The sequence below is a fragment of the Prenolepis imparis genome, unplaced genomic scaffold, assembly GCF_030444845.1.
Source record: "Prenolepis imparis isolate NDT839.2.m4 unplaced genomic scaffold, iyPreImpa1.0 SCAF_4, whole genome shotgun sequence".
Lineage (NCBI taxonomy): Eukaryota > Metazoa > Arthropoda > Insecta > Hymenoptera > Formicidae > Prenolepis > Prenolepis imparis.
The window spans coordinates 3346233-3373892 of record NW_028141162.1 but is presented as its reverse complement, the minus strand read 5'-3'; the positions used below and the strand labels follow the sequence as shown (position 1 = coordinate 3373892).

General features: G+C 38.8%; 2 protein-coding genes across 4 annotated transcripts in view; one reads left to right on the top strand and one right to left on the bottom strand.

The window, feature by feature from the left end:
* Nucleotides 1-4116: 4116 nt before the first annotated feature.
* Nucleotides 4117-19428, top strand: LOC145934798 (brefeldin A-inhibited guanine nucleotide-exchange protein 3). Of its 2 annotated transcripts, none has more exons than XM_083035551.1 (22): nucleotides 4117-4233; nucleotides 4613-4746; nucleotides 5232-5366; nucleotides 5541-5706; nucleotides 5997-6126; nucleotides 6219-6488; nucleotides 6641-6874; nucleotides 6989-7216; nucleotides 7416-7792; nucleotides 7936-8120; nucleotides 8268-8430; nucleotides 8690-8998; nucleotides 9084-9306; nucleotides 9377-9550; nucleotides 9743-10151; nucleotides 10235-10447; nucleotides 10511-11393; nucleotides 11472-11604; nucleotides 12671-12899; nucleotides 15781-16010; nucleotides 16226-17807; nucleotides 18040-19428. In XM_083035551.1, the coding sequence occupies exons 1-22, from the start codon at nucleotides 4149-4151 to the stop codon at nucleotides 18181-18183; spliced, it is 6636 nt and encodes a 2211-aa protein (XP_082891677.1). In that variant the 5' UTR covers nucleotides 4117-4148; the 3' UTR covers nucleotides 18184-19428. The 2 variants fall into 2 exon arrangements, with proteins under 2 accessions (XP_082891677.1, XP_082891676.1); XM_083035550.1 differs by having other exon boundaries at nucleotides 6204-6488.
* Nucleotides 19429-21296: 1868 nt separating this feature from the next.
* LOC145934973 (uncharacterized) overlaps nucleotides 21297-27660 on the bottom strand; it is a 28342-nt gene continuing 21978 nt past the window's right edge. For both annotated transcript variants that reach the window (XM_083035919.1, XM_083035920.1), the window contains exons 5-6: nucleotides 22926-23096; nucleotides 21297-22401 (exon numbers count right to left, since the gene is read on the bottom strand). In XM_083035919.1, the coding sequence (XP_082892045.1) occupies nucleotides 21929-22401; nucleotides 22926-23096 (644 nt within the window). In that variant the 3' untranslated portion in view covers nucleotides 21297-21928. The remainder of the gene's footprint in view (nucleotides 22402-22925; nucleotides 23097-27660) is intronic.

Here is a 27660-nt window from a genome sequence, read left to right as displayed (position 1 = left end):
AATTTTTGGCTCGTCTTAAAATATTAGAAATTGTTACATTTATGCCGCTGACGCTATGCGACGCATCCTTAATTTATGTATATCATATTAAAAAATTTGTACGCTATTGTCTGCATGGTACCAAAAGATTCTGTAATCAATGTAGTATTAAAATGTATAATCGATGAATTTTTGGCTCGTTTTAAAATATAAGAAATTGATACATTTATGCCGCTGACCCTATGCGACGCATCCTTAATTTATGTTTATAAAATTAAAAATTTGTACGCTGGTGTCTGCTTGGTACCAAATAATTCTGTAATCAATGTACTATTATAATGTATAATCGATGAATTTTTGGCTCGTCTTAAAATATTAGAAATCGATACTTTTTTGCCGCTGACCCTATGCGACGCATCCTTATTTTATGTATATCATATTAAAAAATTTGTACGCTAGTGTCTGCATGGTACCAAAAGATTCTATAATCAATGTAATATTAAAATGTATAATCGATGAATTTTTGGCTCGTCTTAAAATATTAGAAATTGATACATTTATGCCGCTGACCCTATGCGACGCATACTTAATTTATGTATAGCAAATGAAACAGTTTGTACGCTGGTGTCTGCATGGTACCAAAAGATTCTGTAATCAATGTAGTATTAAAATGTATAATCGATGAATTTTTGGCTCGTCTTAAAATATAAGAAATTGATACATTTATGCCGCTGACCCTATACGACGCATCCTTAATTTGTTTATCAAATTAAAAAATTTGTACGCTGGTGTCTGCTTGGTACCAAAAAATTCTGTAATCAATGTACTATTAAAATGTATAATCGATGAATTTTTGGCTCGTCTTTAAATATTAGAAATCGATACTTTTTTACCGCTGACGCCATGCGACGCAACCTTATTTTATGTATATCATATTAAAAAATTTGTACGCTAGTGTCTGCATGGTACCAAAAGATTCTATAATCAATGTAATATTAAAATGTATAATCGATGAATTTTTGGCTCGTCTTAAAATATTAGAAATTGATACATTTATGCCGCTGACCCTATGCGACGCATACTTAATTTATGTATAGCAAATGAAACAGTTTGTACGCTGGTGTCTGCATGGTACCAAAAGATTCTGTAATCAATGTAGTATTAAAATGTATAATCGATGAATTTTTGGCTCGTCTTAAAATATAAGAAATTGATACATTTATGCCGCTGACCCTATACGACGCATCCTTAATTTGTTTATCAAATTAAAAAATTTGTACGCTGGTGTCTGCTTGGTACCAAAAAATTCTGTAATCAATGTACTATTAAAATGTATAATCGATGAATTTTTGGCTCGTCTTTAAATATTAGAAATCGATACTTTTTTACCGCTGACGCCATGCGACGCAACCTTATTTATGTATATCAAGTTAAAAAATTTGTACGCTGGTGTCTGTTTGGTATCAAATGATTCTGTAGTCAATGTACTATTTAAATGTATAATCGATGAATTTTTGGCTCGCCTTAAAATATTAGAAATTGATACATTTATTCTGCTGACGCTATGCGACGCATACTTAATTTATGTATAGCAAATGAAACAGTTTGTACGCTGGTGTCTGCTTGGTACCAAAAGATTCTGTAATCAATGTACTATTAAAATGTATAATCGATGAATTTTTGGCTCGTCTTTAAATATTAGAAATCAATACTTTTTTACCGCTGACGCCATGCGACGCAACCTTATTTTATGTATATCATGTTAAAAAATTTGTACGCTGGTGTCTGCTTGGTACCAAATAATTCTGTAGTCAATGTACTATTAAAATGTATAATCGATGAATTTTTGTCTCGTCTTAAAATATTAGAAATTGTTACATTTATGCCGCTGACGCTATGCGACGTATCCTTAATTTATGTATATCATATTAAAAAATTTGTACGCTATTGTCTGCATGGTACCAAAAGATTCTGTAATCAATGTAGTATTAAAATGTATAATCGATGAATTTTTGGCTCGTCTTAAAATATAAGAAATTGATACATTTATGCCGCTGACCCTATGCGACGCATCCTTAATTTATGTTTATAAAATTAAAAATTTGTACGCTGGTGTCTGCTTGGTACCAAATAATTCTGTAATCAATGTACTATTATAATGTATAATCGATGAATTTTTGGCTCGTCTTAAAATATTAGAAATCGATACTTTTTTGCCGCTGACCCTATGCGACGCATCCTTATTTTATGTATATCATATTAAAAAATTTGTACGCTAGTGTCTGCATGGTACCAAAAGATTCTATAATCAATGTAATATTAAAATGTATAATCGATGAATTTTTGGCTCGTCTTAAAATATTAGAAATTGATACATTTATGCCGCTGACCCTATGCGACGCATACTTAATTTATGTATAGCAAATGAAACAGTTTGTACGCTGGTGTCTGCATGGTACCAAAAGATTCTGTAATCAATGTAGTATTAAAATGTATAATCGATGAATTTTTGGCTCGTCTTAAAATATAAGAAATTGATACATTTATGCCGCTGACCCTATACGACGCATCCTTAATTTGTTTATCAAATTAAAAAATTTGTACGCTGGTGTCTGCTTGGTACCAAAAAATTCTGTAATCAATGTACTATTAAAATGTATAATCGATGAATTTTTGGCTCGTCTTTAAATATTAGAAATCTATACTATTTTACCGCTGACGCCATGCGACGCAACCTTATTTATGTATATCAAGTTAAAAAATTTGTACGCTGGTGTCTGTTTGGTATCAAATGATTCTGTAGTCAATGTACTATTTAAATGTATAATCGATGAATTTTTGGCTCGCCTTAAAATATTAGAAATTGATACATTTATGCTGCTGACGCTGTGCGACGCATACTTAATTTATGTATAGCAAATGAAACAGTTTGTACGCTGGTGTCTGCTTGGTACCAAAAGATTCTGTAATCAATGTACTATTAAAATGTATAATCGATGAATTTTTGGCTCGTCTTTAAATATTAGAAATCAATACTTTTTTACCGCTGACGCCATGCGACGCAACCTTATTTTATGTATATCATGTTAAAAAATTTGTACGCTGGTGTCTGCTTGGTACCAAATAATTCTGTAGTCAATGTACTATTAAAATGTATAATCGATGAATTTTTGGCTCGTCTTAAAATATTAGAAATTGTTACATTTATGCCGCTGACGCTATGCGACGCATCCTTAATTTATGTATATCATATTAAAAAATTTGTACGCTATTGTCTGCATGGTACCAAAAGATTCTGTAATCAATGTAGTATTAAAATGTATAATCGATGAATTTTTGGCTCGTCTTAAAATATAAGAAATTGATACATTTATGCCGCTGACCCTATGCGACGCATCCTTAATTTATGTTTATAAAATTAAAAATTTGTACGCTGGTGTCTGCTTGGTACCAAATAATTCTGTAATCAATGTACTATTATAATGTATAATCGATGAATTTTTGGCTCGTCTTAAAATATTAGAAATCGATACTTTTTTGCCGCTGACCCTATGCAATGCATCCTTATTTTATGTATATCATATTAAAAAATTTGTACGCTGGTGTCTGCTTGGTACCAAAGGATTCTGCAATTAATGTACTACTAAAATGTATAATCGATGAATTTTTGGCTCGTCTTAAAATATTAGAAATCGATACTTTTTTACCGCTGACCCTATGCGACGCAACCTTATTTTACGTATATCAAGTTAAAAAATTTGTACGCTGGTGTCTGTTTGGTACCAAATGATTCTGTAATCAATGTACTATTAAAATGTATAATCGATGAATTTTTGGCTCTTCTTAGAATATTAAATGTCGACATAATGTCTCCACGGACCCTATGCGGCGCATCCTTATTTTATGTATATTAAATGAAAGAATTAACATCCAGAAATATGATCCGTAGTTTATATTTTTATTCTCTAATTGAGAGATGCTTAATTAGATCTTTCGTTACAATTATTATTCCTTGTTGACGCGATTATTCTAAATAAAAGCACCAGCTTCTCCAAAGAAGGGCGACACGTTTTACGCTCCTGGAATTGCGCACGTATAACGAAACATGCATCGGCTCGGCACTCCCGTTATCGATCAGTCTCGTAGTAGCGGTGGTAGCCCGCCGTGTCATGGAGGATCTCCTGCTGCAGATCGTCAGAGAGTCGAATAATGCGAGGCTACAAAATTTACGAAAATCAGCGCAGGAAGCGCACGGTGAGAGCTTACCTTTTTCTTTTTTCGCTGACACTTTTATCCAATTTCTTATTAAATATTTTTCCCGCGAGAAACGTACCTTTCCCGCTGCAGACTCCTTCGACGTAAACGTCAAAAGCAAGTCGCATCCCTTGCGACAAATTTAATCGTATCTGTAAATTATATGAATGTATATCTCTTATTTAATTTGATTATATCTAAAAATTTTCGCTATGCAGAATTATTTTTTAAATTGATGTCGTGTTTTCTTGGTAACGTAAAATCATAGTATAACTATATGACATACGTTAACGAGAATAGTCAGATGTTAGTCGTCGAGAAAAGAAATATTTTTTAAAAACTTTTTAACTTTATGGTAAAAGGTTAATTTTTTTTACAGATTTTCTGGAGAAGCAACAAGGCTTACTACGAGATCCTCCTCACGAACTGCGCGCAAAATGCTTACATACGTTTCAGCTAGCATTGGAGAGCAACAGGAGCAAGTTCGTTGCCTTTGGTCTTGCGGGATTACACGTAAGTGATAAAAATTTTCTCTTGTAAAGCAATATCTTTGCGTGAAGAGATACTTTTTTCAAATGTAAAAAAAACGCGAATGTAAAATATCACATAAAAACGCGCTTGAAGGCTTATCTTTAAACTGTTCTTCCTACGTGTGTTGGTGGTCAGCATCGGTGTAACCGCATAGGGAGAAACGTATGTTCCGGAACTGTGTGCGATAAAATGAGAGATAGCTGTTTAAACAGCTGCGACAGTTTAAAGCGAAATGTCGCGTCGCTACGACAGGATTTTTAATTAGCTTTTGGACAAGTTATATTTGTAATTCTTATAGATTGTAACAAAGAATTAGTAAGAAAATATCTTAAATAAAATATAAAAGATAAATTATTACAATTAATTAATATTCAATTAAATCTGATTTATAATTGTATTTTATATATTAATAATTTTCTTGTTGATAATTGATCGAATCAACGTAATAATCAAACTAAAATTTATAGAAAATGTTGAGAGATGACAGATTTCAATCGCCCTACGAACCAGAAGATGATTCGTTGTGGTTGCCTGCACAAATGTTGCACGCCATGAGCTCCATCGTCTCGCAGTCCGACGACACGCAAACGGATATGCTCAAAGTGAGTTCCGCAATAAAAAAAATATTTCAGATTGAGTATTTTAAAAGCAAAAAAATTAAATGGCAAATAAAAAAATATTAATAAAAATTTGAAAAAATAAAATATCTTTCGTTTTTATAATGCTTGTTTTAAAATTATCAAGGGCGGGCGATATCTTGCGGTTTTTTTTTTTAGGTTTTACTGCAAGTTGCCTGTTCTCCTTATTGGACCATGAACGGACGTCTGATTATCGCTATATTGACTACTTGCTGCGAAGCTTTTGAGAATGGGAATCAAGCTGTACGTACAGCAGCACAAGCGGCGACCAGTCAAACATTGCGATCGTTTTGTCTCTTTTTAGGTAATATAAAAAAATTCAAGCTAAGAGAAAAATACGAAAGAAACCAGTACGATATTGCGAACGATGCATATCCGCTTTACACAGTAAGTGAAAGTAGATAGCTCGCGCAGAGCACTCGTAGAGATGTTTGATCGATAAATTACAAGATCGCGTGTTGGTGGAAAATGCGGGTCAAAGAATGCCATCGGTGAGGCGTCTCGGGTATATCGTTGACATTAGCGAATGTGCATCGCCGGCATAATATTCCGATGTTTATTATGCTAAAAATAAAAATCATCTCTTACTCGTAGATGAAGAATGTCAGGAGATGGACGAGAATGCCAAGCGAAACAAGAATGTCCGCGAGCGGGGCGTCTCGTGCTTCAACGAGGCGCTTCCGATTCTGCAGTACATCTGCAGCAAGCTGGACGAGGCTCAGAAGTAAGGACGCGTACCTTAGAAAAATCAGTAACGTATAAGAGCCGTAGCTTACTTCATATCTCATAAGTAATGTTTAGGAAATCCTGTTCCAGTAACGGCAGAAACGGTAACACTGTGGTCTTCCTACTGGAATGCCTGCACACGCTCATATCGTCGCTACCGCAAAAGATTCACACCAACGCGCATTTCACGACCTTCCTGTGGCAAAAGTTCTGTCCCGCCTTGATAGCCTTCCTGGGCACGCCTCGAGTGGATAAGACATTCACCTCCCGGGAGGGGAAGGAGAACGAGATTGGCAGAGGTTCCGGATACTTGGCCACGTCGTTGAGCTTCGACAGCCATCAGGCTAAGACTGTTTACAGGTAAAAGTCTTAACAAAAGTATAACAGATTCTGAAAATAATTTTCAATATACATTTTTATATAAATGTTTTTAAGAGAATTATGTATTTGTATTGTATAATGTTTTGTATACAAAATAATTAGTATAATCGATATAATGTCTTTTTCTTCAGCATCGGTACGGAATTGGTAAGATTAGTAGGATGCGTTGGCCCGCTACGACCAGTCTTGGAATCGGTGTTTCACAGAATGCTGCTATATCCACCGCCGCAGCAACGTCTAGAACCGTTGAAAGCATTAAAGGAACTGCTGCGCAGCCCTAGTCGTATGGTGGACTTCGCTGGACCGTTGCTAGTGGAGGAAGATCGATCGAGTCATATACAAAGTGATATGGCACTGATGAGGCTGTAAGTATTGTATATAACGCAAATTTTTCACGTTTAATAAAATTTCGTTTAATTTGAATAGTCAAATATTTGTTGTAGAATTTTTTATGTACTATATATATTAATATTTTTCAGGGCTATGGACTCTATCGAGGAATCAACAACGGGTGGTCTGGCCATATTGCATGCGAGTGTCTCCTGCGTTGTCGCCATGTTGTCGGCGCTTCAAGAACTTTGCGAGGGCAAGGCTATTAATCACAATTATACATGCACGATCAATAGTTTGTACGAAGATTTGGAATCCTGCGATTATCGCGGACCTTTGACCTACCAGAGCATGGCACGACTGCCAAAAACTTATAGGTGAGCGTCAACAATATCTTAAGAATAGATGTTAATTATTAATTATATCGTAGTTATTTTAGAAGAATTATTTTAGAATTTAATTGAAGAGACGAGTTATCGATTTGAACTTGAAAATGCAAATATAAAATATTGAAAATTTAATCATTTAAAAAAATTATTCTTAAGAAATAAAATTTTATTTTAATTTATTTCTCAGGGAACAATTGGAATTAATGAAGAAAGGTATGGGTTCGGATTCCGACTCATCCGGGCATGGACCATCGGAGGATGGCGATTCAACGGACACTGAAGGTCCGCAAAACGAATCGGACGAGGTACAGGAAGAAAATAGCCTCGACGACAACGATTGCGCGACGGAGAATGAGTGCGAGAGACTGAGATTGAAAAAATTACCCAAATGTCTTCACGTGGGTCGACAGGTAGCCGACGAATGCAACGTAGATGTTGAGAGGCACAATGCCAGGCGATTCGTAAAAATACTCAGATCCGATCTTATACCGATGGTACTTACATTAAGGAGTAACATCGAGGTAGATGAGGCGTTGCAGAACTTTGCTTCCGAATATTGTCAAGGTAAACTGTTATAAAGCTATTACAAAAAAAATGTTTAAAAATTATTGACAATGTGACAATGTGATAATATGATATTTTAAATGGATGTAAAAACAGAATATAAGTATTAAGTAATAAAGTATTCTTTATTTTACGTATTTTAGGAGTGTTTGTAACTCAGCAGAAAATGCAGGAACAAAATGATATTAGTACAGATTCATGTACGTTAATCACAATCATGAACGCTGATGGAATTTATTTGGCGACGTATGCGGCGTTGCTTCTCAATCTGAAATTAATTCGAATAAATTACTATCACGAAGAAGGTCGGCAAGTACCAGTCAGCGAGGTACGTCTAATAATTTAATTTCTATCGAACTTTTTATCGCGTTATATATTTATATATTTATACATATATACATTTATATATCTTATACAGTTATATATATATACATTTATATATCTTATATTTTTTTCTTCGAATTTTGCTTTTAAGGAACAATTTGTGGAAGAGGTGCATGGATCAGGTGTGCTGGTTTATCTTTCAGCCACGTGGCTTTCCGAATTGTACCAACAAGTGCTCGCGTGCAATTTACTCGAGAAATGTGGTTATAATCGCAGTTCTACGGAAAATAATGCGTTAGTCAATGTTCTCACAGGTACGCAAATACATATTAAATTATATAATAGTTTAGTGAAATAGATATATTATGAAAGAAATTATTTATTTTAGTGAAATATATAGATATATTATATTATTATTATTATAAATTATTATATTATTGTAGATATATTTTATTTTTTAGTGAAATAGATATATTATAAAGAAATTATTTATAAATTAGTAGTTAAATTGATAAGATCTTTTTTTTATACGTAAGTTAAATTGATAAGATTTTTTTTTTATACGATTCACAGACGTGGACGGCATACCTGGTAGTCATCGAGGTGGACAATTGCTCTCCGATTACATAAGACTGGAACGGGCCCAACTTTCTCGGAGTGAACCCACTCCGGAAGCGGAAGCTGGCGCGAAGCTTTCCCGAAGAGTGTTGACTTGTTGCTGGGGCAGCATGATGATGGTTCTTACGACGGGACTGAATCCTCCCAAGGAGGAGACCAATAAAAGTATCCTGAACAGAGATGGTGGCAGACGAGGAGTCAGAGACACGGTCGTCCTGGCGCTCGAAGGTCTTCACAAAGCTGCTACATTGAGCAATGTACTCGGTACTTGTATTACTTTTTCTTTTCTTCTAAGATCTTCAGCCAGGGTATTATATCCATATTATTATCTTATCCTTTTTCGTTTTAGGTTTACAGAATCGTTGCGGCTCTATTTTCGCTCTTCTCGCGAAAGCCGCTTGCACGGAACAATCAATTTCAAGAATCACTCGTAAGAAGGATGTTCTCCGACTTAAATTACAAAATAGGGCGACTAATATTCACACGTCTCATGCGCTCAGCATGGACGTGCTTCTGGGGCGAGGTCTGGAACTCGGTAGTCACGGTAGCGATTGTTGGCCACACGTTTTCACGTAAGTGAAACGCTTAAAGACTTAATAATGTGCTTTTATATTAATTAAAAAAAATTATATGTTTGAAAAGGTGTTGTCTATACGTGAGCAAGCTGGAACATGACTTCTTTGGAAGAAATCAAAATCCATCGCTGCCTAAAGCTCATCAAAAGAAGGAGAAAAAAGACACTGCGAATGGCGATGCTAAGAATAATCAAGACAAACTTCGACTGAATTTCAATATCATCGATGATGAGGAATCTTGGTACGATTATCTCTATTTTATAAAATTTTAATTATTAATTTTAATTGTTCATCATTTTAATTTCGATATTTGTTTTCTAAAAATTTTCTCAAGCAATTGATCTTCAACAATAGCGATTTAAAGCATAAATATTTTATATTTCAGAATTTTTATATTCCGTATTTTTAATTGTCTCAATATTTTTTTTTGCAGTGTGGACGTTTACAGTTTTCTCTCGAGTCCTTATACGCAAAATCCCAGCTCGGACACGATCCCGGAGATTATTCAAGATTCGAATGCCGACAGCCAGTTCAACGGTATTCTTCCGGCGGACTACGCTGCCAAAATTATCTGCGTACTGTCGCAGCAAGTTGACAGACTCTTCGAGGACGCGGCGCTTAAATTGAATCTAAGAGCGCTCTGCTCGTTTCTCACGGCTCTCTGTAAAGCTAGCAAAGCGCAACTCTTTAAGACCACCGATGGATGCAAAGATAATAAGAGATTTTGGTGGAGGCGGAATAAACCGAGGGAGAACGAGATGAACGTGTTGCTCCTGGCTCGTCTAGGCGAAGTTATGCTCAAGTGCGTAAAAAGTGGCAGGCCCTTGATTCATATAATGGGGGTAAGAGTCTATTTTCTTTCATATAGTTATTCGCAAATAATATAATTTTTATATAATGTAAAATTTATTCAATTATTTTTTAGGTATGGAGTATTTTGGGGCCACACTTCATGGAAGCAGCTTGCCACGAGGACCGCGGCATCTCGAAGAAAGCCGTTCAATGCATTCATGACTCCATGGCGGCTCTGTTAAACGAGCAGATAGAACTTCCGCACTTTCACTTCAACGAGGCGCTCTTTAAGCCTTTTGAAAATCTTTTATGTCTAGAGCTTTGCGACAGCGACGTGCAGGATCAAGTGCGTAGCCGCTTGCGATCGCTTAAAGCGATTTAGCTTACAAACTGCTATTTTTTTCCTCAGATCGTTAGCTGCATCTGCGAATTCGTCGAAACAAATCGTACGGAGATTCGCTCGGGCTGGCGTCCGCTTTTCGGCGCCCTCCGAGTGGCGTCGGTCGGCAATTCGGATTCCGTCGAGTCGGCCCCTTTATTGGAAGTCTTCAGAGTCTTCCTCTCGACGGACAACACGTTGGTCTTTGCTAACGCCGCATTGGACTGTATTCTGTGCCTGTTGAAACACGTGCGAGGTATCGGCGACAACGAGACTCAATCCGAGGAGAGCGAAAGCATCGACGGCGCGGAATCGAGGAGGATGAGACTCTGCGTGGAAAGTCTCAAGTATCTGTTGAGCTGCAGCGACATTCTGTCGTCGATGTATCGGATGCCGGCCTGTCCGATCTTCCATTCCGTTCAGAGGATCCAAGTGTCAACATTACCGCAATATGTGGATCCGATTATTCCGAATCTCGAGCTGACCAGATTCGACAAGCACATCGAGTCGATGCAAGAAATCATCCCGGAAAGATCGTACGATGTATTGACCCCGCTGATCGACAAGAACGCTCATTCCATGACCACGCTGCAGACCATGGATAAGCCCAGCGGTATACTTCGCGTCTGGTACATCCTTATCGAGGGCCTAGCGAGCGCGACCATGATCTGTCCGAGACGTTATCAACCGCATACTTTGGAGACCCTGTTCCATCTCTTGCGCGACATCTTGAACGTACCTGGGCCGGCGTTCGGACTCTACTGCGTTAATCATTTGCTGCTACCTATGGTGCAAAATTGGCTGAGAAAAACGTCCAAGATCTTCCGTGGTTGGGATAATTTCGCGCCCAACTTTAAACAGTGCTGCGGTCTCACGACTGATCTCGTAGTTGATTACTTGACGCATCTACAAGGTAAATACGAGGATAAAAAAAAAAGTGATAGAGATTAGCAAGACATTAATTTATTCGTTCGTGCAATCGATTCTTCAGGTGCAGAAGTCGCTAGGAACGATGCCTATCTGCCGGCCACAACGTTGATGTTGAAACAACTTTTATTAGTGATGGCGGAATGCGTGGTACAGTCTACGGAGAGCATAGCTCGTCTTGGTTGCGCTTGCATCAGGTAAGTCAAAAGCGCGCGGCGGACATTTCCAGCTCGCGACATAAAAGCCGTTCCGAAGCGAGCCCAAGTAATTTGCTTGTCCGCTCGTTAGCTCTTTATTGCGATTCTCGCGACCTTCGATAATATTTACGCGGTTTAACGCGCGACAGCCATCTCTATGCATGGGAAATCGATGGCATTAATGACAAAACGAGATTGCAGTAAAAAAAAAGAGAGAGAACCGGAATGCGACATAATGGATACCAAACGTGGTGGTACTTTAACGGCTGATTGAAACGACGCGTTGTCGCCGATGATTTCGTAATTAGAAAACTCGATTAGGAAACCTGCGATCATAAAGCGACAGAGGATGAAAACGTTTTTCTTATATAATTTTATACCGCGAATAACTCTACCGTCTTCACTGATATTTCGTCGATCTTCAGATTTTAGTGACAAATTAGTCAAGTTTGATGGAATGTATAGCGCGGCGGACGGTTAAGTTAGGTATATCGTTGTTACGGAGAGTATTTGTAAGATGATAACGAAGCTTGACAGGCTGTCCGATGGGATAAAGTAGCCACCGACACTTGACACTCTCGAGAGGGTGTCATGCCAACGACTGCACATGCTCTCTTTCCCTCGTCTGTCCATCTATCCGTCCATCTGGAGAGTCATCGACGCATTTTCTCCGTATTAATGTACATCCAATCGAGTCGAGTTTGTAATACGATCCCGCGAATCGGTGTCGATCGCGAGGTATCACATGTACACGTGTTGCATAGTAGGTCGAGACTTAAAAAATGGAGTAGGTTCGTGAATGCGCGAGCCGAAAGGTATTCCGATCTGAAATTCTAGAGTCATCCGATGTAGGTCGACAACCCGTTTCCACGTGATCCAACTCTAAATTGGATGATTTTCGCTTGATTGACGTGATAAAAAGAGCGATAAGAAGAGTTTACAGTTGATATACTGCATATACATATATGTATAAAGAGAGAGATCTAAAAATTTTTCTGTATTTTAAATACATTATTATTTTTCTTTTATATTATTTTATTTAAAAATCACGAATGATATTTGACAGGCACGTCCTAGTGAGCAGCGGGCCACTTCTCACCTCGGAACAATGGGAGGTTTGCGGTGTCGCGTGTTACCGCGCCTGCTCAAACTCGTTGCAGGAGCTGCACCAGCTGACCATGGCTTTCTCGCCCAGATCGGAATCCTTTTACGGGGACGTCGCTCAAGTGAAGGTCGCGGCGCGCCGAGACGCGACACCGGAAGAAACGGAACGGCTGCGACGGCTCGCCGCCCAGGTAAATAATCCGAGTAATTTATTTTCGAGAGATGTACGTATACGGAGAAGAATCCACACGATTCTCTTTGTTCCCAATTGTTGTTCGATGTGCTTTATCGATGTGCTCCTCGTAGAGAGATCTCGATAGACGGAACGTTCCAAACGCGTAGATTCTGCGCCCCCCTCCGACTAGAGAAAGCTCTTTTTACGTTTTATCATTCACACGTCACAATATCGAGATAATTATTTCTGATGCGTATCTCATGCTAAACGCTAAAAAAATGCGTCTATCTAATTTTCAACCCGAGAGATAACATATGGCATTTCTATTTAAAGAAGCAATAATCAAAATCGGACGGCCGGATGTTTAACGTTAAGTGTGAGATGCGAAAAATCTCGTACGTTTTTCCTTCATTTCAAATTCACAGTCATCATTTATTTTATTATCAGCTGCTATATCCGTTCGATAGATGACTTTTCTTCGCATAGACATCTCCTTGTCATTTGATAGACTTCCAAGCGCGTTGTTCATAGCAATGAAGTAACAAGTACTCGAGTGTCCGATGTATGTATGTGCGAAAATAAATGAGAGAGAGAGAAAGAAAATGTGCGTGTATGTGTGTGAATGAGAGAGAGAAAGAAAGAAAGACAGGGACACACGTGGTGTCCTCCTGACCTGACTTGCTCTCAGGTGAGCCAGCTGCGTGAAGTATTGACTGCCATCAAGAGGCAGAGCGCGGCGTTACTGCCGACGTCGCCTTTCCAGGATACGATGACCATTGAGACGACATTGATCGACCAGCACACTACCTCCTACCCCGTCGGTTGTAGGCAGCACACGACACCCCTCGATTACACTAACACTACGACGAACACAGGCCCCCAATGGCTCTAGCCGTCCACGGTAACTCACGTCATGGATTTTAAGAAAAATCAAACAAGAAAAAAAAGAACTTTACGCATCGTGAGATATTCACCATTTCTAACAGAAAAGCGAATAACATGTGTGGATAGACTGTGTCCCCGATATATCCACGCCGAGTGACTTACAGAATCGTGCAGGCGTGCCGTCAGGCATATCGTCGTCGACAGGCTAGGCTTCAAAAATGCTTGCATCATGATTGCGATTCATGCCGCTCTCAGTCTAAAGAATATTTTTGCATATCGGACAATATACATATATCTTGTACGTATACAGGATATTTCTAAATTACGGATGTTCTTTTAATAAATTCACTGACCAATTTGGAGACGATTTTCTTAACGAAAATATCGAGGTATCAATAGCTTTCAAGTTACAAGTGATTAAAAAAAAATTCCGCAAACTATACTTTGTAAAGTTAAAAGATTAACAAAATTATATTCTTCAATTAATATTTCAGGTAGAATTTACTTTTATAGAATTTTAATTTGAAGTTTAATTATGATAAAGATATATGAAAATATTAAAAACTTTACTATTAAAAAATCATTATTTTCTTCGATATTTTTACAAAATTGCAAAAATTGAGTTCAAATTGATCAAGGAATTTACTATTAAAAGAACATCTAGAGATTTCAAGACACTCTACACACACATACACACACACCATACACACATGTATACAAAACGCACGTATCTTGTATGTACATTGAGTACATATGGCGCAAGCATCATGATCGGCCGATTGCTTTCGATGTATTCCAAAGCTTGTTCAATGTGGCTAATATCGGCGACGTGACAGATTTCCAAAATGTTTATGTATTTTTGTACCGCCAAAAAGTTGTGTTCAACAAATATAGAGCTTCTATCATCAGCTGATTGACTGTTCACTTGCCACCCTTCACCTTGAACGATAAGGTCGTGATAATGGAATACGCCTGTCGACGAAGAAACGCCGTTCGATTCGTATCACCGTATTTTTTCCTTTGTTTAAACATTTGCACACACTGGTAGAAGGCACGGGTTAGGCAAAGACGCTTTGACGAGATTCTTTTCAAAAATTAAATACATGAATTATACATAGAACCTCAACTGAGAAAAAAAATAATTTTATGGGTAACAATTTTATGGAATTAAAAATAATTTTACAGTGTCATATTATCTTTTTTCTCCGTTAAATCATCTATTATTTTAAAAGGAATTTTTTTTATTCATTGTCTTATTTTATTTATTAAAATTTATTAACTCTGAAAATAATTGTTGAATTATTTCCGCTCTTAATAAATCATTAAAAACGTTTGAAATATTCTAATAAAATCTAACTGATACGATTGATTTTGATATCTCTTTTATATTTGGCCTTTTTATTTTGTCGAATTTATATATAGAGAAGGACCTCGTCGCGCTGATTAAAATATTATTTCAATTTTACTTGGCACGGTCTTGCGAATCACCATTAAAATCCATGGCTTGGGTCCATGGCTAGAATTTCACTGTCACGATAACGTGTACATAACGATATATGACACCGTATTATATAGAAGCTGCAGCTTTCGTAGTGTGCACACATTATCTCGCGACTTGAAAAAGTTTACGGAGTCGCGTTAGACTAAGTGCATACTGTTGTTACTATTGTAATTAAGATTATCTTCACCATCAGTTATACAACGATCGTCGCGAGCAATATAAATCCAAGTCATATATAACACGATGCATTTTTACAATTAATTACTCGAGATATATTTGTGCGTACAAGCTTCCAGTGTATTATTAGAAGAACTGATAATGATAGATATAATCTTATTTGCAATCAGAATATTATCAAGATTCAACAATTGCTTCTACAAAAATAGAGCTGCAAAATATAGAAAATTTTCATCGAGTTGACGCGAGTTTTGAGAGAAACTACATCATATCATACATTCAAAATGCTACTTGAAACAGGTTTGAATTTCATAATTCACGATTGTGTCTCCAGGTGTTCCTTCTGGAGGAACAGACACGCGTCGAGGATGCTTCGCGATCGCCTGACGAAAGATCGTACGTGTTCCTTTTGTATCCTCCTGCCGTAGGCACCACTCTCAATCCCGATCTCTACATCGTTAGAGTTCAATTGCGCGCTTTAGTGGTCGGACTTTTGGTACATCAGATGCTACTTCATTGCATCGCGAGTGTCCTCCTACAGGGTGCCGGCACCTCAATTTCAAGGTTCGTATCATAATCATAGCATCATTATTTCTCGCATACATCGAAGTATTTAATAGTACAAATTATATACAATATATAATATTACGTACTTATCGTGTAAAATTTTTATATTAAAATTATCGACAATTTAATTAATTTAAGTAACTTTAAAATTTATGTAAAAAATATGTAGAATAATATGATTGCGTAATAATCGCAAGGATAAATTTCCGTAGCTTGTCTCACGTGATCCCGCATTCGACGCCGTGCAGCTCGCCTAATCCAAACGTCAAACGCGGTTACCTGTCTCACCTGAATCCGTATCACGTGGAGATTTTTCTTTCCATTTTGGATCTCTCTTACGTCGCTGCATTGAAATTCGATTGTCGACCCGGCCTGAAGTTTCTGGTGCAGAAGGTAGCGAATCTCGAGCAGCCGGCGAATCTATATCGTCAGGCGGCTGCTGCGTGGACCATCAAGATCATCACTCTTTTTGAGCTGTGCTCGCGCGAGATAGAAGAACTAAACGCGACCTTGGAACTGGTCAAGACCATTTTAGGCACGGGGCTAAACGATCGAGAGTGTGTCTACGATATAAAGCATCGGAAGCTCACCAAATATCTTCGACAACTTCGTATGATCTTCGACGAGCTTTGCGAGACCTACATTGAAGTGGTTCTCGACAAGGACGGCAAGTACACCAAAGTCGATAGTTTCGCGGAGAGAAAAATATTCTTGTTGGTGGCGCAACCCGACAATTATCCCGAGATCACCAGAAAGGAGGCTATCAACGATCGACTCGCTAGTACTCCGGTACCCGTCGGCTCGTTGGAAGAAGAGGAGTTTGACGTCCAACCGAACGAAGACCAAGAAGACCAGGACGACCAGGACGATCCGGACGATGTCGACGTGTATAATCCGAATTTGGATGACGAGAGCGGCTTAGAAGAGCTCGGAGCTGAATGCGAGAATGATCCGAGACCATTCCGACTGTCGGACTTGGCCGCGGAGTACTCGACTGATTCTGGTCCGCAGTCTGAGCCGGAAACCGACAACTCGAGACCGATGTCCAGGCTCGGCTCGGTCACGGAGAAGATCGTTTATCTCGATCGTTCTGGTGGTACTTCCAGCGAGGGTTATATCGATGCCAAATACGATGCCGTGACACCAGCGCCTCCCAATATGATGTACGATAGCGACAATATCCGATGTGATTTAGAGACATTCTGGAGAACAGAGTCGACCGACGCTTCTTCCGTGAGAACCATGGCAAACGTGAAGATGCTCGATCGGAATGCCTTCTCCGACGAAAGCTTTTTATATCAGAAATCATATCCGGAAAAACGCGGTAGAGATGCGTGTCCGTTATCTAGGCGAAAATCCTTAACATTCATCACTACGGCGGATCTCGAGGACGCGGATAAGTCGTCGATGGTCGCAGAATCCGCGAAACTCCGGGCGAGATCGGTGATGGAGCTGCGCGAAACGACACGTCCCGTCTGGACGACATCCAGCGAACCTCGCGAACCGGAAACGAATATCAAAGAGGAGGACAAAAATAATAGCAAATCTTCGCAGATCCTTGACAATATAGACGAACTGCTGCGCGATTACGAACGTAGTAAGCGTGGCTTCAGGACAAATCCCTTTTTACGGGACGAAGGAGATAAGGAGATAACTGTAACCGAGAGCCAGCCGATCGCTAATCAGGAAGTGGAATTCCAGCGAAGAAACGTTATTAATAAAGACAGCGAAGCCCACAGGAAAGCATGGGCGGATACTTTGGGCACTGCGTTGGAATGGGCCTTAGCTTTGCCAGTGAGTTTCTTCACTTTATATATGTATATTATATAACTTTATTACAGTATATCATAAAAGAGCTTCTAATATCAATGTCAAAATTGTAGCTAAGCACTCTTCTCCGAATGAATAATTTAATCACTTTAAGAATATTTATAAGTAATTGTACAAGTCTGTAAATCATTTATATTATTATTTTCACATTCCATTTTATGCGTTCTTTTATGCGTTTTGGATACTTGTTTTACAGGATGAACGATTGGCACCGTTACTTCCGGTTTTCGTAGGCGGCGTGCGAATACTGACCAGGCATGCCGTAGATCAAAGTCTGAAGCAGCGTCTCTCGGCTCTCTTTCATCGCATCGCCGTGCTTTACGGATTGACAAATAAATAATAACGATCGTGTTTTATTCCGCGATCGCAGCCTTAGTTGTAAGACTCTTCAAAAAGCTGAAAAAGGAACGATTTGATATGCTCGTATAATTTATTCTTTTCATATTCTTTATTACTGTGATTGAGCTATTGCTTGCAAAGGAAGAGATGAATTGAAAGAAGAAAGCAGAATCTATAGATGTATCTTATTCGTGATCAAATTATCGATCAAATTGAGAGAAGAGATGATAGGATCGATACAAAATTGTATTGAATTAGAAAAGAAAAAAAAATGTGTGTGCGACGTGTTCCCGTTTCCGCACGCGGATGTCCATTTCCCCATGTCCCCGCGTCGACACGTCGAGACAAGGATTTTATTTACGATCCATTCCGCACGCACATCCCTCGATTCTCATTTTATGCTCTTTGCGCTTAACTGTAGTTTGCGGTTCGGTCGTAGTGCCGGGTGTAGCGCCCGGATTTTTGCTTCCAACACGTAGAGCTTGAGAACGCGGGCGACTCGTCTCGCGGATGATATTGGCACACTCCTCTGTTCACTTGCCAAAATAATCTCACGAGGAGTGAAACGTATCGTCATTTTTTACGTAGCTCCTCCTTGCCAGTATCGATACTCGCGATTATTTATCGTATATTTCATTTTTTTTTTTTTTATAAAAGAATAGAATAAAAGATCTCTTGACGAGGCGTCAGCAGCGGATTATATATTCCTCTCGCGCGAGATGTCAGCGCGACTATATTTTATGTATACAACGTAATTGAGACACATTGTGCTGGCATAAATCTAATTAAGATAATAGTATGATGTATAATAATTTTAACATTACGTTTCGTAAAATTGGGATATTATTTCTTGATTTAATTTCTCATTTTGTGCAATTGACACGTAGAGATAATATAATTAAACGTTGTGTGATGTATATATATTATATCAAATATTATCCCCGATGTTTCTCTATGTACGGTATATTCCATAAACGTTGTAAATGTTGTTGAGCATCAGATGGTTTTAAAAAAATGGAGGGATTAATAATTGATAATAAAACGTGCCTATATGTATCCCCTGTTTTTTCCCCAACAATGCATCTAGACGTATGGAAAGTAGAAATGACTGACTGAGAGAAATCGTTATGGACATGCAATTAAAGCGCGTCCACGAGGTATATATATATATGACAGTTTGCAAATGAAATGTATCTGACGAAGAGATGTGTACGAATGTTGAATAAATAAATTCTAATATCTGAGATATACATTATTTTAAATTATCATTGTGTCTTTAAAGATTGATATTTTTAAAGATACGGTCCATTTGATTTTTAATATTAATAATATCTCGTGAATTTTTCTTTATCGTTAAATATGTAATTATGACTGAATGTGTGTATGATTTTTTTTCTCTTACAAAAGTAATATTTTGTTTAAAATTTAGTGTAATGTTTAAAAAGGTTTTTTTCCGATCTGGGTCGCGGGTATCGCGCGATTTATTTCCATCGGCCATGCTCGGCTGGTACCAAAGATGTCGACCATTTCCTGCGAGACGAAACGTATTTCAGTTCGTCTTAACGGGCGCAGAAAAGGGCGGGAGACACTCGCGTCTGCGGTCGACTGCGAGTCGAGTCATCCTCGTAAAGAGAGAAGCTTACGAGCGACGGCCGCCTCGGCTTATTCCGTGGTTTTATTCGTTGCGTCCCATTCGCAGGACGCGTCGAGGCTGTAAACATCGCAGCGAAAGAGAGAGAGGACGAAAAAGAGAGAGAAGTGGGAAAAGAGCACTTGGAAGAGAGATCTCTTCCAAGTGCGAAATCGTCGAAGTAGGAGAAATTTTTCATCCGGCTTTTTTCACGGTAATTCTGATCGTAATCATCAATGTATATTCTATCCCGTTCAATCTACTCTCCGAAGAAAAGAAGAAAATACACAAAATATTAAGAATTAATTTATGCACACTCTTCAAACGGTATTTTGATTTTTCAGTGAACAGAGGATGTTTATATGAAATGCAATAAGTCACTGACTATATGATTATTTCTAATTAGAATACGGTAAAATATTTCTTCTTGTCTTAAGTCGCTACTCCGTTCTTCGAGTACCTCTTCGTAATAATTTACAGAAACAAACAATGCGATTACTAGAGAAAAAGAGAGGAAGAGAGAGAGGAAGAGTTACTTACCGAGAAATAGACGTTCAGCTTCTTATTATACCTTTGATTCCAGTTACGAAGATTACTTCGTCGTCGTATACACATTGTCAAACGGCAAAATCGCTGAGAAGACGCTTATTAAGTTCTTAGCCACGTAGTAATTTCACTTTAACGTACGTTTAGGAGAGACAATCTTCTATTATTTTCTATTATTTCCTGTGTCGAATATGATGGATAGTACGTCTTCATGGCGTGTTATGTCTCTGGATTTCTAATTTAAAATTCCTGCATTCAAGTCTAATAAACTAAAAGATTGATTCATTAAAAGATAAATTGAAAATTGAGAAATAGAAATCGGAAAATCATGTAAAAATAATTTATCCAATCCTTTCACTTTTAATTGATATGTAAATAATTTTAGAAGCGATTAAATTATGATTTAAATGAATTGATTTAGCTATTTTAAGTTTTTCCGTAAAAATAATAAATTAATTATAGTACAAAGCAGTGGGTTAATTTAGGCGAAACAGGTTTAAAGATTTTGCTGGCACGAAGCAGCACAGGGTGAGTCGCTAATAAAGGGACGCAGGAACGACGCGAACCGGCGATGTCGCGACCAGACAGACCGCAACTATCCATCCGTTCGTCATTTCCAGCGTGCTTTAAATATTAAATAGAGCTCGCTGCGCTCGTAAAAAGGGTTATCCGTTCCCCCGCGATGGGAGAGACGACGACGTTGTTCTCCCTTCCCATTCGCCGAACGAAACTTTTTCTACTCGAAAAGACAATCGGAATATATTATTCCGTTCATCATACCTTTTTAAATTTAATTCGTGTGAAAAGGTTTGAAAAATATTATTTATATGTGTATTCTAAATACATTCTAAATGGAAGGAATAATTTTGAAATATATCTGTGGCTTTGATATCGACGTGAAACTTTTTCATAAAACGTGAAAAAGGATTTTAGGAACCTGTCGGGCAAGACTTTATTTCATTTCTGAAAATATTTGTGTATTTACAACGTTACAGCGTTTGACTAATTTCAAGAATCAAACGGTATTCTCACGACTCGATCTTTTATATCGAGAAATTGAGCGAATAAAGTGATGATTCTTTCAGTCACTGATTAGTCTCACATTTCGATTAATGAGATCTCCCCCGATCTGCTCGTTGATTTTTCATAGATTGTACATTATTTATTTTTTTTTACCGAAGTTTCTCTACTTTATCTCACACATTCGACGTGAATGAGTCAATATTTTCACTTTCATACGCGATCACTATTACGAAACACCGGATATCGCTTATTCCAACTGAGTTCTCACAGTTACGTTAATTCACGCGGATGGTTACGCGAATGTTCGAAAGAGTTCGAATGCTGCATCATACAGCAAATAACGGAATGTCTCACGCACCGTTTTCTTCCAAAAAGTATTTGACATACATTCTGCTATCTTTGTTCGTCGATATTTGTATGTCGTCACTGCACTAATCAGAGATTACATTGCCACAATCAGAAACTCGCGCTATTAAAATTCACGCACGATAAGAGATCGCTGACGCGATTTTATAAAATCATATATCGATAGATACCTCTTCCTCCCTTAGTACGGTCTCCATACGTCGTTTCTCTGTTCGCTCTCCTCCCCGAGCACGCCGATCTCTCGGATGCTGCTGATGGTGAGATTGCCGCCCGCTATGGTGACTTGTTCGTCGCTCAGATCGCCATGCAAATGCAAATGAATCTGATTCTGATTGACGGTGCTGTAGAGCTGAGGATAGAGGACCATAGGTGTCGGACCTGTGATGTAATTCTGACTCGGATTGTTGTAATAGCCTTGATAATTGGGATTGTAGTTGTGGGAGGCCGGGACCGGAGTCGCCGGGCCAGGTGTCCAAGAACTGTAATGGTAACCCGGACTGCCCGCATTGCCCGTACCACCGCCGGCGAAGATGTCAGGGTCGCTGGGCCTGGTGGGTACCAACGGCAAAGAGGTGGTCGGCGAAGTGCCATGTCCCGAGTACATGGACACGCAGTTCGGCGTGTAGGTGTCTTGCTGATTCTCCGAGGAGAGCACTGCAAGCGAAAAACGCCAATATCGCGCTTCGATTTCCTAATTCTTTATTCGAGAAGATAATTTATTGCAAGGCCCGTAAAGGAAATTTATACAGTCAGACAAATTGCGTGAATGTAACGATTGTTATCTATTAATAACTTTGCATTTATGTGAGAACTCTTTGCTAAGATTTTAGTTGCTGTAACTTGCGATCTGTAAAATATGTTTTGTCAATTTCGAGTTTTATTGTGATTTTTACCTTCGTAAATTATCAGCAAAATGACTTTACGAGTTTCCGTATTTTGATAATTGACTGTAATATAGTTTCTAAAATAGATACAAATGAAACACCTTTGAGATTGCATGTTACAAGCGGAGATTGCATGTTATGGTCGTAAATTTTCCTGGAACGAGTCGTGCGTCGGAATATAATTAAATCGTCGTAGGTGTTTCTTAATTAATAGCGTCGGCGAATTGCATTATCGGGTAAGCGGTGTAAATTAGTTCAATTTTTCATATTGTATTGAATATTAATTGATCATACCGGTTGGTAGCGGTACCGGCTCCGTCGTTGGATGATGCGACAATGATTCTCCTGGATACGAAAATGCACCGCCTGGTAAAGGAGAATAGGATCCGCTGCTGCTGACGGGGGGAGCCGGATAAGACGGCGCTGTGGATGGATAAGTCCATTCCGTGGTACCTACGCCCGTATCTATAACAGAAGAAATTATTTTTCCTTAGAGTCGATTCCATTAATTGCGCAGATCAAATGCATAATATAAATATTTTACGAGATAACATCTTTATCTTTTAGTTCAATCAAATCGTAATTTAACATCACACGTCACATCAGAATACGAGTTTATATACAATACTACAAGAAAAGTAATATTTTTGCATTTCTAATATATATATTATATATATAGTTATATATAATTAAGAAAAGATGTATACATATACATATATAAAAAAATATATATATATATATTTATATATATCCTTTCTTGATTAAAATTTTTCAATAAATTCAATATTTAAAAATTAATCTATACGAAACTGAATTATTGGGACATATGTCGTGAAACGTGCCTTTTAAAATGCGCAGCAAATCGTATGAGCTGGTAACGGAGAGTTTCGAGTGAGTAACAACCGGTAGATTAATTGACATGAGTCACGAATCGAAGAAGTCGCGACGGAAGTTAATAGCGCTCGGCTGGTAGTGAACGTGTGTATGTGCTTTGTACGAGTGTGATCTCGTGAGATGCACGCGTCGCGATGAGATTAAGATCGTTAATAAATAAAACGATTCCGTAAAAAAATATCGATAATAAAAATAAAATCTCAATCGTTCGCGATCGAACAAAAAACAACATGATTTTTGCGTACCTTCTTTCTGGCTTTCTTTGTATAAGCCATCTCTTTGTTGCATACACTAACAATAAGTGTGACAATATTCTTGTGTATTTCAGTCGCGACAGACATTATTTACCGTATCACAAGTTTTATAATTATAATCTCACACCGTACCTTCTCTTTTCTCGAAGAGACCTCGCTTCTAGGAAAGAAACTCAAATCACGATTCCTTGCATCGGTCGACTCTATATTTGTAGGAAGTATTAGTAATATTATTTCATTCTGCGTGTCTCTATTACTAGAATCTGCATCATAAGTAGCGGGATTTTTAAAACGATATAAATGTTTCTTAAGCGAAAGAAATTGATGGATGAATCTCATCAACGCGGGCGAAATCAGCTGATGACAAAACTCGAATCCCGAAAGTGCGTTAATCTATTTCAGAAATTCTTTCACCGACTGATAATTACTTGTTTTAAAATTCGCCGAGCTTATTTATATAAAATCTGAAAATTTTCAAGTTTTCAGAAAGGAAGAAAGAAAAAAAGATTTTGAAAAAAAATTAATTCTTACAACTAGAAGAGAAACTTTAGAATTCAGATTTATGCGATGAAAAATTACCAACTCATTTTAGCTGTCTTTTGCAGAGATATATCAGAAAAAAAGATTTCGAAATCAATTGCTCTGCGTGACTGTTGATAGAACTTCTGTTAACACAACACGTGCTTGATGATAATTATAGTTCGCAGTTATGCTAAATATTTCGTTCGCACATAACTTCGGAGAAAATTAACACGAAACTCATCGGAATTACCTCTTTTGCGTGCAAACAGTGGGGAAATACCTCTATCATTATATATGAAAACTATTTATATGTAAAATATCTTCCTCTCGTGTATTCATTATAATTACAAATAAATCTCTTTTATTTAACAATTATCCAGAATATATCAGCTGTTGCGTTGATACTGTCAATTTGTAAATTGACATTTTCAACCACCGTATTTTTTAAACCACTATTCTAGCTTTTCAAGTAAAAAAAAAAAAAAAAAAAAAAAAACGTGAGTACAAGCCATTGATACACGACGAGTACTATTATAATTTCAGATATCGTTCAAATCGGCTGAGTATCTACCACGAGGCTAGGTCGAGGTCGGGACCGATCGGTCCACGGGTAAAACTGTCGTTACGCCTACCGAGCGGAAGGTCGAGGTCGTTTCGGAATTCTCAAAGGGGACCGCCTTGGCAAGGCGCAGGAGGCGCTCGAGGGGCTGATTACCGAAAATGGCAGCGTATTTGCCGCAATTACCGGAACAACGGTAACAAAACAAAGGCACAAACACACCACTCTATTCGGATCGGTGTCGGCACAAGACCATCTGTTGGATAATAGTCCGTTTCCCCCCGAACGGGGTTCTCGCTCTAGGAGCGAACGAGCGAGAAAAGGAGAGAGAGGGACGTTCGATTCCATTCAAGACGAAAGATGGCTTTTTCTCTCTATTATCTTCTTCTTTTTTTCCTTCCTTTGCGCTTAGCGATGCTTTATTAGCACGGTGACCATACGTTCTAATTTTTTTTAAAACAATTTTAAACTTGTATACATGCTAATTAACGTTATTCTGGATGCAATATTATAATTAATCATATATTCATGTTACAACAATATAATGAATAACGAGTGCAGAATTTAAACTCGAGGTACATAAATTTGAGAGTCTTCTTTTGTGGACAAATAAGCCGACAATGATCTCTTGATCATTATTTCATTAATCATTATTATGTACAATGACCGACATCACGTTTCTCTATTATGTTGGTCTTCGTCGTCGGTTTGACATTCCGAGTCGCACAGCTGATCGTCACGCCAATGCTCGCGTCGTCGCCGTTGACCGATTTTCAGGAGACGACTTCTTCTTGCTCTTCAAGGATCGCAGAGTCGTAGTCTCGATCCATAGTCGTCGATCCTGACCGAAAGAACGCACGAGTCCTGACCAAAGAAACTCCGAGCTGTTTATTGCAGCCTCATCTCTTTCTCTCTCTCTCGCATACACACTCCGCGGGTGTGAAACCACAGTGAGGTGGTTTTGGTGCTTAGTCCTCCGACCAGCCATCTACTTAACGAACCGTCCATCGACCGCCGTCATTTCGTCGTTTCTCGGTTTCCCTCCCATCTAGCCGCCACCCCCGCTCTTCCTCCCCATTCCCTTTTGCGGGGAGAAGAGACGAAAGAGTCTCTTCTCTCCAAGGTGCTACCGCTATTCGACGGTTCGATCGACCTCATCTTCTCGCTACCGACCAAATCGCTTAAAATCGTTCAGAGATCTTTTCTCTGCGATGAGAAGAGAGCCCACTCGGGCGATCGTGACTGACGTCGACCCTGATACTCGTGAGTTACGTGCAAGTTGTACATTTTGCCGTCAGCGTGACATGAAACAATATGAAAATTCTCTCTCTCTCTCTCTCTCTCATCCTCGAGCTATTGAATTTTAATTGGAATTATTAGTTACTTTTTCTTTATTTTTTGGATACAAATTTTCCTGTAACCAGGCGGAATTTTTCCTCAAAGCCACTCGAGATGAGAAAGAGAGCGAGAGAGTTCGACGAGCTCTCAGCGAGCATTGGTTCCACCTCGTCGACCTCGTCCTTCGCCGCCGTAGCGATCGACGTGGCGTACGCGAGATTTTAGAATCCCGAGCGAGCCGAGAGATCACGGCCGTTAAGAAGAAGAACTCAAGAAGTTCCGAAGTGGGGCTTCGGTTCCCACCGAGATAGATAGTCGTTCGGTCGTGTAATGTAAGTCGATATTGCCGCGTCGTCTCGATATATATTGCGGGGCCCCCCCGATCTATATACGTGATCTCTCGATATATCGGGCAATGCACATATAAACCGGCCTCGTAACGTACCGAACGCGAGAGAAGTCTTACGCAGGAAACTCGCGCGTATCGCTTACCATCCATACGATTTCTTCTTATACCGAGTATCCTGTCTCGAGGATAGTGTTTCTTCTCGGGGACGTCAACAATCTCTCGGCAGAGATCCTGTCCGTTCGCCGCCGCTTCGATTCTCTCAATCTCGTCGAAAGAAAATATTTAAAGGGTGGAGTTCCAATAACTTGTGTACGAAAAATTTATTAAATAAATTTTCAAATATTTTATAACGTGGCGATATGTAAAATATAATTTTATTGCGATATATCTTCTATATTTTCCTAATATAAAAAAATATCTAAAATTTCACAACTATATAATTATAACGCAGCAATGTATCTACAATGCGCCTAAATGGCTTAATTAAACCGGACTGCTCGTGCGAAAAAGGAAGTGTGAAGGGCGATTGGAGAGAGATTCTTTCCCATCTCGCGGTAACTCGACTACGCGCGTTGTTCCCTTACATCGATATTCTCCTCCTACCGGGAGTCAGTAAACTCGGAGGAGTTCAATCTGCGAAACCGAGATCGACAATGCCCGCTGCTCGACTTCAATGACCATCACCGGTAATTTCGTTCGCTCGATTTGCATTCTCGCGCCTCTTCTCTCTCTCCTTTCCGTCTCTCCCCTCGTCTTCTCCCGTCACAACCCGCTCTCATTCACGTTGCCATTCATTCCCCGCGCTGTTCCTTTATCTCGGGTGCTCCATTCAATCCTCGGGCGCTGCGAATTTGCAAGAGGAGGAAATCTGTTTAGCGTAACGTCGCCAGCCGCAGAGCTCGGGAGTCTCTCTGTGTTTCGCACGCACGCACGCACGCACGCATCGTGCAGTAATTTGCCTCGGGCCGGGATTTACAATAGGGCCCCGGATTTAGGTGCCGAAAGAAAAAAAGAGCCGATCGACGAGAATTTGCCCCTTTTCCCCTCCACGTGTTTCACTACCATCTTCTTTCGACGCGCCCGATAGTCTTTGGTGTTTGTGCTTTCTCTCGA

What these genes read in the sequence shown, in the direction of transcription:
- LOC145934798 (XM_083035550.1), top strand. Translation starts at nt 4,149, where the DNA reads ATGGAGGATCTCCTGCTGCAGATCGTCAGAGAGTCGAATAATGCGAGG. An exon ending in GGCAAGTACCAGTCAGCGAG is followed by an intron (nt 8,121 to 8,267) that starts GTACGTCTAATA and finishes TTTGCTTTTAAG; the next exon opens with GAACAATTTGTGGAAGAGGT. An exon ending in CTTGGTTGCGCTTGCATCAG is followed by an intron (nt 11,605 to 12,670) that starts GTAAGTCAAAAG and finishes GATATTTGACAG; the next exon opens with GCACGTCCTAGTGAGCAGCG.